General features: G+C 40.1%; 1 protein-coding gene across 1 annotated transcript in view; it reads left to right on the top strand.

Annotated features, from left to right (window-relative positions):
• The window catches only part of lmbr1 (limb development membrane protein 1), a 37,334-nt gene that overhangs the window by 1,477 nt on the left and 22,776 nt on the right, over positions 1-13,081 (top strand). Inside the window, 4 exon segments of the mRNA XM_028569819.1 lie at positions 2,728-2,800; positions 3,669-3,708; positions 5,701-5,840; positions 7,400-7,503. Of these exon segments, the coding sequence (XP_028425620.1) occupies positions 2,728-2,800; positions 3,669-3,708; positions 5,701-5,840; positions 7,400-7,503 (357 nt within the window).

Raw genomic sequence — 13,081 nt, 5'->3', positions numbered from 1 at the left:
TTTCTGCAGGGGCAAAATTTTATTTATTGCTGCACATGCTCTTTTTGCAGCCAAGGTTACTCTGGGGTAAGTTTCAAGTTGGGAAACATGACTCCGTGACAAGATGGTATGCTCTTATTAGACCTGAAGTGTAGGAAACGGTTTGTTCTGTAATGGGGTCCTACTGTAAATAATTATTGAAGAATGCACAGAATACCATGTTAGTGTGAGAAATCAGATTAACACAGGATAATGTATGACTAGTTTGTGGTTTGGTCAGTAATTTTATATTCCCCCCTCCAAACAAGGATGTAACAACATTATCAGGCGTTCACATGCTTTTGTAAACAGAGATGCATAATGAGATGAACACAATTGTAAATATTTAATTGTCCTTAAATAACCACTTTTCTGGTATAAAGTATTATTATCATTAAGAGACAATATAATGTGTACTTCCAACTGACTCTTTCTTTCCACGGTCACGTCCATGCTAATGCAAACACTTGATAAACCTTTTGTATAAACCCAGTGGCGTACATGGCCTGGTATTTGGGGGTTTTCAGCAGAAATCTATGTCTGGTAATCAAGTTTCATATAATGTCTTAAACTGCATCAACCCATGTTTCATGATGACATACTGTCTAGTAGGGCTGGGTTCCGAATTCAATACTTTTTAGTAGGGCTGCCACCTCTTAGTCGACTAATCGGACGTTTTGGTCTTAGTCGACTAAGATTTCTTTAGTCGATTAGTCATTTTTTATGCTTATTCATGCTTAATTATTTATTTCCAAGAAACTTCTGAGCACATTTATGGTAAACAAGATTTAAAGTGGTGCTTTTGCAGGATTAATTGTGGAGAAACTCAGTTTTACAGATGATTTAATTAACTACATTTATATTGTGCTTTTCTAGTCTGAACCACCTCTCAAAGCGCACAGCTCTGTCGATTATATCAACTAATCGATTAGTCGACAAAACCAAATAAGTGTTAGTCGACTAAGAATTTCTTTAGTTGAGGACAGCCCTACTTTTTAGGCACAGACCAAATTGCCTCCTTAGTGTCGAGTATTGAAAAAATGCCTCATCATTCAAATTTCAATACCTAAGGAGCAAATCTCATCAGCAACAGTGAGCCAATAAGCATGCAGCATGTTTACCAAGATCTATTAATGCTGGTGATTGGCTGTCTAACATTACACGTCGTAGAGACACGCAGGAAAAACTTCACGTCAACATCGTAATGTTGTAATTTCTTTATTGTTGAACAATGAACAATACCCAGACCTACGGTCTAGTAACATTACTACAGTGCATGAAAACATACTGATCATTTAATCTACTGGCAGGATCCTCTTTCAGAAAAGAAGTAATTACTGTCCCTTACCTCCAGCTCGAGTTCATATATCATAAAGGTGTGAAATACTGTTCCGAAGTTGTTCAGGGACGCTTGCAAACTGCTTGCAGGAAGGCGGATTTGTTACCTGCTTCTTTTCCCTTGCTTAAAGTGTCATTCTGTATTTGTTTGGGGAAAACAGAGTGATAACTTCGCTAGTGGTGTTGACTGGTCCGCTTATTACTTTTTGTTATCTCTTCCCAAACTGTTGTATTGAGTCTGTGACAGTTTATCAGCTTCGTGCACCTGATTCTGTGCTATTCTGGGTTTTCCCCTTTCGTGGACATGGTTATACTTGAGCCCCTGTCACCACAGTGTTGTAGCTTGCATATATATATCAGCTGTCTTTCATTTGAAAGGGGGATTACAGGTGGTAAGAAAAACAGTTTTTGCTACAGCTGTCATTTAACAGTATATACCTCCCAGATTGACTGAGGATGTTTGGCATTTCTTTTTATAGTCAGTTTGTCTGTCTGAAAGGTGCACGGTCTGCCTGGTGTCTGGCTGAGTCATCTCATAATCCCAGCTGGGCTGTGATGAGTTGTGTAATGTTGACAGGGTGCAAAGTGCTGAAGTGGGAGCTTCTAACATTAGTTACGTCCTGGTCACTGTCATAGTAGAAGGGGGGAATGTGGAATGTGATCCTTCTGTAAGACCATCCAGCTTGTTATGAGGCTGCAGTTACTTAATAAATTCCATGCAATGGTAATTTCTGGAGCAGTTTGCATGTAGCATTGGTGGCCTAATTACTATTGTCAGCTAAAACAATGATGCATTGTTGTTCTTTCTAATCAAATAAATTAGTCATGTTGAGCTATACTGTTTTTAGTACGGAATTATTTGTGTAATAATGGGGCAGGCATTGTTTTATTTTCCTTATTTAGCACACTTTAACAGGCCTAAGCATATGTACAGTTATTTTTAGACAGGAAATGTGCATTTACATCCTGCACAAATACTAAGTGATCAAGTATTATTAGAACACGGGAGGAATTTGATCCAGGTCCCCGACTGTATTTCTCATCAGGTTATCGCATCAAATCATCACATCGTGCCGTGTCTGTACGTAACCCTGTAGATCAGTATTGTATAACTCAGTGTGGGCTACACTGAAATCTTGCAGCCTTTAATATATAACCAAACTACATTTTATACATAGTATCGTACTATCAGGTTTCTAAACTTTTCAGTAAAGCATAACAATGCCATACTCTTTGTAGTATGAAACAGGAGCAGGTAAGTCTGAAATCTGCTAGGTGTACTGTAGGTAACTGTTTACTAATGATTGTCAGTGCTGATCCATCTACAGTCCTGCTAAATCCTTGACTAAAATTCTTATGTTGTCGTTTCAGATTTGCTTTCTCCTGTTTGCAGTCCTCTACATTGTGTCCTACTGCATTATAACCAGATACAAGAGGAAGAGTGGTAAGTGAATCTTCCCACTCTGTGTGAACAGAAATCAGCACGATTTCATGGTCTTAAAGCATCTGTAACACTTAGACGGCAGAAATGCGTCCATGGTGGACCTATTTTCAAAGCAATCATTGTGGAAGTTAGTCAGTCTGGTTATGGTGTGTTTGCTCCCAGACAGAGCCCTACATTGTGTTTTGACTGAAAGGAAGTCACGGCCAAGAATGCTTTAGGTGTATGCGTGAGACACCACACCCATGCTTGTAGAGTAATCTGCTACAGTCCGCTCTGTATCAGTGTGAACTGTATCCACCCCAAGTAGCTTTAAAGGCTGTGGAAAAATTAATACAATTTGTTACTGTAACTGTGACAAGGCAGGTTATATCAGTAATATTGCATTATATTCAAACAATGAAGACTCAAGGGATCTTTACAGGAGGATATGTTTTGTTCTTCTGTATTGACTGACACAGCATTTTATCTACACCAGGCAGAAAAGACTGACAAGGTGACCTAGTTATGAAGGAGAAAACAAGAAGGCCCGGGCAGACATTTAAACCCATATCCCATTTTCCCAGGACATATTTAGTATGTCCAGGTCACCTAGGCTTCCCTTGTCTCATTTTGAAAGTAGACCACAATGCACCAGAAATCCCTTCTGGAGTTTTGTACAGAGCAATCTAGGTTGCTCTTCTCCTTAAACCTGGTGTTTTGTTAGCCTAATCTTTTCACTTACAGTGCAAAGGAATTGTAAAATAAATCCCCAAATAGGAAATATAGCCATGCCGCAGTCTTCTAAGTACTTTTTAAAGTACAATGTGGTGTATGAAAATGTCACACTCTAAACACTTTGTGACTGAAGTGGTTTTGGTTTCCTTTATAGATGACCATGAGGATGAAGATGCGGTCGTCAATAGAATATCGTGAGTAAAGCTGATTTCTGTTCATTCTTTTCTTTCTTTCTTTAGAACAATGTATTTTAGAAATTGTGGCAATCATTGAGTTAATTAGAAATTAGTACTTTTTTTACATTTTATATCACGCTGAGGCGAATATGTTTGGGGTTTTGATTGTTGGTTGGACAAAAAAGATGTTACCTTGGGCTTTAGGAAGTTTTCTATCTAGAACATTTTCAATAATGAAAAGAAATATTTTACTAATAACTTATTGCATACATTGAAAAAAACATTGCATTCATTTACTGAATACCACTAACACTGAGGGCCCTATTTTAACAAACTGAAACGCAAGTATCAAACGCCAAACGCAAGTAGCTTTGTGGGCGGATCTCGGGCGCTGTTGCTATTATACCGGCGGGATAAATGACTCTTGCGCCCAACGCAAATCTAAAATGGGTTGGTCTGAAGTAGCTACCTTACTCATAGGTGTGGTTTGGGCGTAACGTGCAATAAACCAATCAGAGCGTTATCTCACATTCCCTTTAAAAGCAGGCGCGCTTGTCCCATGGCGGATTGCTATTATAATGGCAGATTAATACATCCATGAGCGCACGCCAGGAGCGGTTCACAGCCGAGGAGACCGACGTTTGCTATTGATTTTTCTTTTTGACAAAATGTAAATAAAGAAATGTCACAAAAACATACTTTCTGATGTTTTGGGCTCACTCTCACTGAATCACGAGGTTATGAATGCATGGACATATTTTTGCAATGTAGTCTAACATACCTCACTATAGACGATGCAGCTCTTCTGTCTCTCCTCTCCCGTGCTGCTGCTGGGGCATTTGGGTTAAGTTGCATTGGCACATGCAGTTCAACATCAAATCTCCTTAAGTCCTCTAATATTTCCTCATTTAAGTCATCAACACGTGAACATGATTCATGGAAATGTTGTGTAAAACAAGGTCATATTTGTCCTTGTATTTATGTATGGTTTGCAAAAATGGGAACTGCTGGGTCCATGAGATGAGAGAAGCAAAGTGTATGCGCGGTGCGCACACTCTACATTACAGCCAAGCATGCATCCTTAAAATAGCATCTGAATAATGCGCCACTGACTTTAAACCAGGTTTTTCCTGGTCTGTGGCGGAATTGTTTTCTGAAACTGCAAAATAGCACTAGGGAACGTTTGCGCCAGAACACGCCTGCTCTTTTTGCTGAACCTCCCCCAGGAGCACAAGTTCATTCCCTAATTTACCGACGTGAGTCTGTGGAGGGAAAAGTCTGCTGTGCGTTGGGTGCAAAATAGGAATGATACATGCGTCGGTGTACAAAGGCAATTACGCTGTGTGCAAGATAAGGCCCTGAATGTCACACTGTGTCATTAGCTAGAACTGTGGTGCCAAGTGTCACATATCTCTCAGTTTAGAGTTGCAGCACTCATCACACTCAAGGGGGCCTGTTGTATCCACACCATCCTGCATGCTTAGGTCCAGCTAAGCAAAATGGTACCTAAGGGTCCAGCTAAATAATTGAAAGCATTCCAGTTAATGAGCTCTTTTAGTGATATGGTAAAGTGGGGACTTTGTACCGCCCTACTGAGGACCACTGAGCAGATGGTTACTCCCATGGGCCCAATCTGGAGAGCCACTGCCTCCTGAATCTCTAGAAATTGCAGACTGCAGAAACATAGCCAGTCCTTTTGTCTTAGAAATAAGGCTGGGGTGGATTAAACTGAGGGGTAGAAAGATGATTGAAAGTATAGATTAATTTGAGTGGTCACTGTCACTGATTAAGTTCATTCCTCACTTGCTTTTGCTTATTCATTTTGTCACAGTGTAAACCATGTGACACTTTTGTCTTCCAAAATGAATCCTCCAGTAACCAAGTAATGTAACATAATCTGATATGAAAAAGAAAAAAATATGTCATTACCTTGTGATTCTTAGTCTGTATCTCGACTAGTCCTAACACGTCTGTCTGTCTGTTTGTTTGTTTGTTTGATTCCATTTGCAGATTGTACTTGTGCACCTTCACCCTGGCAGTGTCAGGTGGTGCCGTCTTCCTACTGCCTTTCTCAATCATTAGTAACGAGATCCTCCTCTCCTTCCCCAAAAACTATTACATTCAGTGGCTCAATGGCTCCCTCATTCACGGTCAGTGGATCTCACATTTCATTTGTCTTTTTATTTTGTTGAACTAACCAGTTTTCTCTCCCTTTCTTGCTCCTTTGTCTTTTGATTAAACTTCTTTTGATTAAAAGTCTTTTGATTTCTGCTCTTCAACGAAAATAAATATATTGGAATAACATTGATTATAATCATAATTAACTATTTACATGGTCAGAATCAATACATGCGTTTAACATGCTGTGCAAATTGCAATGGAATAGTACCCACATAGATGTTGGTTTAAGAAACGGTTGTGTTTTTGTAGGTAATTTAACTCTGACTTGGGGCAGAGATTCATCTGAATTAGACAGCTATGTAAAGTGATTACAGTGGTCCAAAACCCTTCAATTCATTATAAATAAAATGTCATTATTGTTGAGTTGTAATTCAAAACACTTTTATTCTTTGTTTTTAAATTCTGGGTAAATGCTTGACTGAAATTGAAATAGATAGGAATTCTTATCCAAACATTTTTTTTTGGTAAGGTTTTACAAAGTTTTTCTTTCGTTGTGTTGTCACACCATATAATTTATTCAAAAATGTAACGTGTGCTCCTAATACATAAACATTTTTTTGTCTCAACAACTACACTCAAGTCAGTAATAATTGAATCCAGTTTCTGTTTGTTCTATAACACTACTTAAAACATATTAGAATGGAGTTACTACAAAAAAATACAGGCATTGTTGTCATTTCAAACTTTAGTTTTTACTATTTAAAACACTAACTAGACTAAAAGACTATATTAATAGACTGTTGTGAACAAACTCTTTTTGAATCTGCTTGACTTTGATGTTGGTTGAAAGCGTCCCATCTCTCAACACCTATTGAGTTTTCTATTATTATGGTCCTCTCTTTGTTGTTGTGACTACTGTTTATGATATGAATAATACGATGTCTTCATTTTGATACCACCAGTGCAAGCTTTGATTACAGATGCACATACCAAATACTGAGAAATTTTTACTTTTTATAAATGCTGACACATTTTTTACTTTGATTGTTGAAAATGTTGTAATTGTGTTTAAGGAATAACATTTGACAATATGTTTGTGTTAATGTTCAATGTGTATAAATGTGTAATCCCCAGTGGCAGCTTCTAATAGATGAAGTTAAGCCCATTTCTTTTCCTTGATTTAATAACCAAACCATGTGAGATCTAAAAGTCTTTTTCTGTTTCATCTACCATATCTCCACATATCAGATCAATTGACATCTTTATGTCACAGTCAGTGATGCAGACACACAAGGGAGTCGGTGTTAAACACCAACTCTGCCGAAAAAAGGGAAGGCTGTTGGGTGCTGCAACAGCCACCAGGGGGCATAAGAGTCCACAACATAGACATGACTCAAAGACACTTGCCAGATAAAGCCTGTGTTGGCACTTCGCCTCACAACTACTACATAATAATATTCAAGGGAAAGCTGTTTTAAGAACCTCACCGAGCATGAAAAAAATAAAAATAGGACTGACTATTGATTTATAATATATAATTTTTGCATACAACTGTATGTGTACACTCTAATATGTTTTGTTTCTGCAGGTCTGTGGAACCTGGTGTCACTGTTCTCCAACCTTTGCCTCTTTGTCCTGATGCCCTTTGCCTACTTCTTCTTGGAGTCTGAGGGATTTGCAGGATCTAAAAAGGTACATTGCCTTAAATGTTTGTTATAGAATTTCTATGTATTATTTTTTATTTTTGTTTACCGTATTTTCTTTGTGTGTAACGCAAGGTTACCAACGATCATCAAGAAAAAAGGAAATGGGAAATTAGTTTGACATTTTGCTGGGCTTTCAAAGTCTGAAACAGCCTTTAAAAATCCTGAGAATAATTACCAAAAGTGATACTGAAGTGATTTATGAACCGTGAGTCAGAGGTGAAAACAAGACAATCTGAAATGCTTTAAAATCAAGGCTGGAACAAATCTGAAACTTTGAACTGGAAAATATAGAACCCTGTTTATTTTCTGTCTCTTGTGTTGATGTATTTGTATGCTTTGCTATTCATGCAAGGGGCTCGCTGTTAACAGCCAAAGCAGCAGCAGGTGCCTTGTCCATGCCCTCTCCCTGACTCACGCCACTGACTGTAACTGCCACCGCAGAAAGTTCATTAACCATGAATCTGGACTTCGCCCAGCGCCACATCCTGACAAACCCTTCCAATAAGGCCATAGGCTGCAAACGCTTCAACACTGCTTCATCGGCCTCACTGATTTAAAGCCTGATTCCTTGTCACCCCGTCCCCAGCCCCCTAAAATAAAACTTCAAAAGGACAGGCTAATAATCGAGTTGTAAGGCTCAGCGAACTTCCTTGTTTAATTGATTACCCTCAAAAAAAAAGAGGCTGGGGGCTCGTGTTCCAAAAAGTCCATAAAGTCGCAGCAACATGACAGCACAATAGAGCCTCGCAAAATGGAGGGGGAAAGATTTACTTTTAATACACCTCTATCCTGTGTCACAGTTTGAAACCTCTCTGGTTTATGTCCCTCCTGGCAAAAGCACATAAAAATTAGTCTGTACTGTAGTGTATAGCCAGTTATTTTCTTCCTTAGCCCACTAATTTGTTTCTGTTGGATTTCTTCAGTAGAGGGCAGGTCCTGATGTGTAAGAAGCAGGATTAGGGCCTCTTTCACGTTTGTCCTTTTTGTTCTTTTTTTATTTCAGCTAGACTGTTTCTTGCTACTGATCTTCCATAAATTTGCTTAAAGGAAGCACTGTTCAATGTTGAGCTGCACTTCCACGTATATATAGTGTGTGTGCTATGGAAGGGGTGGATGTGACACTCCTGTTTTCACCTTTTCAAAAAAAAAAAAAAACTGAGCTGCTTGCAGAGTCAATCATGTGGCCGACAGCAAGAGGAATGTTAAACACAGATCCAAGTTTTTATAATGTGATATTATCCCTTTGCCCCAAAACAGCATTAGACCACGTTGACATAAGGTTTTATGTGGCATTTTAACCTCCTGTGCTAATGTCGTGGCACTGCGAGGTCCTTTTGACTGCGGAAATGAAGTGAATGATGAATTTCACTACTAACGTTGTAAGTCAGCCTTTTCATGTGGCTGTGTTTACTTTTGACGATGTACTAAAAGACGCCACCAGAATAAAGATGGAAATGTGGATGGTTTTTTTATGTTAACTGTTCAGCTCGTCAGAGGCTCTGTCACCTGAGTGATTAATAGTTTAACAAATTGTCCAAATTGTGGATGAATCGGAGCGACTTAGGGTCTTGATGTCAGATGTTATGATCTAGCTTTATTTGCTGCTGTAAAATGTCTCCCACTTTACTGCTTCTCAAATCTTTGCAGAAGAGCTGCATCACTGAGGTCACTGAAGCTCATTATGTAGTTCAGGTCTTTTGGTTCTGATGATGTTTTACAAACTTATATAGAATGGTGTATTTGTGCATGTTGCATACAAAATAGTATTCTAAATGAAGTAGTTTGTATTGTTTAGCTGTTGGGAAAGACACAGTTCTCCTCTTTTGAGGCTTTATAAAGCATTTGTGTCTTCACACCACCAGTAGATGGCATTATAATAATGAGAGCCATGCCTGTCATCCTTATTGAGTTGATCAGCATGCTCTGAAAAAGACTGAGAAGACATCAGCGCAAGCCTTTGTTCAGCCTTCTATTTATATCAAGGGACTTAAGTTGGCTTGATGAATTATACATGCGGGTATGATGTGTTGAAGCTATATTTACTCACAAACAATTAGATCAAGGTATTAAAAAAGAAAATGTTTTGACAATGACAACTTCCTGGTCTATTTCAGTGTTGTCTAATCCTGTTTTCTTAGCACTAATGCTCAGATGTTTATTATGTTGAGCTAAAAAATATGTATTCAGTGTCACAGTCAATTATTGTAACTTTAGACATAGCAAAAACCTATATCAAGAAATATAAATTGTGTAAAGTATGCTTTGCAGTGAATAGTCTCTTGGTCTTACCCACAGTATTGAAATGTGTTTGATCCTGAAACGAGTTGGAACGAGTCTGACCCCCTGACTGACCCAGCAAAGGGGCAACAGGTTTCATCTGGTAGTTAAAGAAACTCCTCATCAATCTCATCCTAAGCCCTAACCCGCCAATGATGAGAAGTGTGTTTATTGTGGAGGGAGAGGAGGGGAGGTGTAGGGGGAAAGAGAAAACGTCTCGCCGAGCAAACCCGCGTGGTGTTACTAAGATACTCCTCTTTGTTGGAGCTCCACAATGGGGGCCTGGATATTTATTTCAAATCTCCTGCACATGCAGACATTTTTCCCAGGCCTTCTTTCGGGCAGGGCCAGCCGGAGAATATAAAGTGGTGTTTACATACCTTCCTTTAAGGTCACAATGTCTCCCTAAAGCTGCCTGTTACAATGTTCGTTACCATGGTAACACATTAGTTCGAGCTGGGAATTTAAAAAAGAACAAGTGTGTTGCTCAGGATTTTTTCCCCCTTCCTCTCGTGACTCAGTTTTTCTAACCTAAGTGATAAGTTCTGAGGCTTTAGTGATTGTGTTCCAGATTCTTTTTTTTTTGGGAGATTTTTAAAGCGAGATATTGTCTATCATACATGTAGACTGATTTACTACAACTCCTTTACATTACTAAGTAGGGCAGAGTATTATATTGATAGACTACATGGTGTACTTGGTCCTAACCTTTCAGAAAAAAACACCATTTATTCTTTGAAGACTTATCATTCTGACACCTTTCTGTAATCGGAACAAGCTGTCATCACTGTAGGATGTCAAATAAAAGTACTGAGGCTGCTTCCTTCATTTAAATTTTTTCTGTTTTCTGACTCATCTGGTGAATCAGACATGAACTAGGCAGGGAAACGGATTTTAATTCACATCCCAAAACCATGTTACTTTCACAATGTTTTCTTTTTGGCAACATTCACCCACCCCACCCCACCACCCCACCCCCCCTCCTCGGTTTGAACGATACGATGTGAAGTCTTATTACGAGTCTTTAGAAGTTAATTTTGCAGCTTTACAGGGGAGTGTCCCTGTCCTCTGCTTTCTGTCTTTGACACGGTCATTGCTCTGTGGCCGACTGGTTGAAGGATACACTAATAAGGTCCCTGGGCATCTGGCATGTCTTTTGCAAAGAGGGCAGTCGTTTTGCTGTGGAGCAAAAAAAGGACCCTGCCCCCTCCCTCGCTTGTTACACTCTTGGCCCTTGTTCCACACGCCCCTGACAGTGAGCAGAAGGATGGTCTGTGGGATGATCTCTGCCACCGCCTGCTGACCTGCTAAGGATTGATGATGGCAACTAGGAAGCTCCTTTACCACCTAACTCTTCCTTTGTCTCTCTCTCTTTCCCCCCGAACATCCAACAGCCCTGCACCTTCCCAGTATCATCTCTCGCTCTCTCTTACACTTGTCCACCATTGCACAGTGGCATTCAACTTCCAGAGGTGAACTCTCTGCTGGATTCATCAGTCGAAGCACTACATCAAAGACAGTGGCAGATTGTGCTTTAGTTTTTCTGCAGCAAAGGCTAGGCGAAAAAGCTTGTGAACTGTTTCCAGGCCCTCTGTGGCTTTGTGTAATTTGGTGGATTTGGAGGTGTGTGTGTGTGTGTGTGTGTGTGTGTGTGTGTGTGTGTGTGTGTGTGTGTGTGTGTGTGTGTGTGTGTGTGTGTCTGACTGCATATGAAGCGGTTACTTTTCTCTCTGGCCACGCATTTACACACATTTCTTGGAAGTCTCTCCAGTCTTGTTCGAGCATAGCTGCAGCTAACCAGCCCCTCACTCGATGTCGGTGTGAGGATCAGGGGATGCTGAATATTTCAGAGCTGCTATATTTAGAGGTAGTTACACATTTAGAATGGCAAGAATAGAAACTTTCAGCGGGCGCTCTGGATGCCAAGGCATGGGTCTTTTTTTTCCCTCCCTTCCCTCACCAGTTGACAGTTGTAATCTTTGATACTGTGTGTGATGATAGCTTATTTGTATTTTCCTATTTTTATACCATAGATTTTCAAAGCACACATTTGCCCTTCCTTACCTATGTGAGGAGGAACAAAGGACTTAATCTTTCCCTTGCAATAATAGGTAAGGATAGACATAACTTTCAGTGTGCAATGTCATGCATGTCGATGGCTCAATGAAACCAATCTGGGCTCCCAGTTCAGTGTCGTCTTTCGCCTGTGCAGTCTAATCACGCCTGACACAGTGGATTGTTCTTCCAGCGAGGATAGTAAGGGAGGTGACAAGCATTGCCTTTGCCCTAAATGATCTGAATGGGTAATGATTTGAGTCTTATAAATGATTGAGAGACCTATCTAAAGGGAATACACCTACAGCATGGCATGGGCAGCTTGTTAAGGTGGACTGGTGCGCTTGAGCGGGCGCACGTCCTGCCTCCGGTTTCTGTTTGTCCTGATGCATCCTTAAGAGAGCGCGTGTGGGACGTGACTGAAGTCCCTGAAAGCATTCCTCTCTCACCTCTCTCACCTCCGGGGAATGAGATGCGCTCAGACGTTGACTCCTCTCCTCCGCCAGTCTATCTCTGTTCTCACTCTTTATTTCTCTCTATCGCTCTCCATCTCTTCCTTTGTCCCCCTTTTGTTTTTTTTTATTTGGTGATTTTGAGTGTTTTCCCCACTGCCCAGTTGTGCCGGGCTGTGAGATGCTCAATTGCAGCATCTATCTCGTGAACTCAAAAGTGTGCAAAGAGCATGAGGCAGTCATCAGAATTTAATGTCCATGTCAGATTTGTGGCTATATTTTTAGTGTATTGATCTGCATTGAGTGCTGAATTTATTGATGGTCTATGGCATAACAGAAAATATGTGTATATAGTTAGTAGTAGTATCTATCAATGTTATACATTTATTCATAATATATTGCTAAGATTGTTTAGGTTTGACTAAAGATTCTCTAAGGCCCACTTACCCCCTCTAACATTACCTGTCGAGTGGCTGCAGTGTCCACCTTGGCCACACTGGGGCACTCTAGACCCTACCCACGTTCCTCCCTCTTGTGCTAGAAAATTCGACACTCACTCACTGAGGCTTTTCCAGAATATCATGTAAGTGGAGGCGCGAGTGATTGTTCAGTAATAGCTAAAGGATGCTGCGGCGGATTTTCACCACTGACAATGAATGGAGTTTGAGAGTAGGCTTAAATCACTATCCAAAGCATGGACTGAATGAGTCAGTGATAGTGTGTAGACAAATAATGTTATCAAATAGGTCTGTGATGCCTGTATGCTGTTTGTGAGAAAGG

This window comes from Perca flavescens, chromosome 22, assembly GCF_004354835.1.
Source record: "Perca flavescens isolate YP-PL-M2 chromosome 22, PFLA_1.0, whole genome shotgun sequence".
Classification (NCBI taxonomy): domain Eukaryota; kingdom Metazoa; phylum Chordata; class Actinopteri; order Perciformes; family Percidae; genus Perca; species Perca flavescens.
Note: the sequence above shows the minus strand (reverse complement) of the source record. Positions and strands in the feature narration are given on the sequence as shown.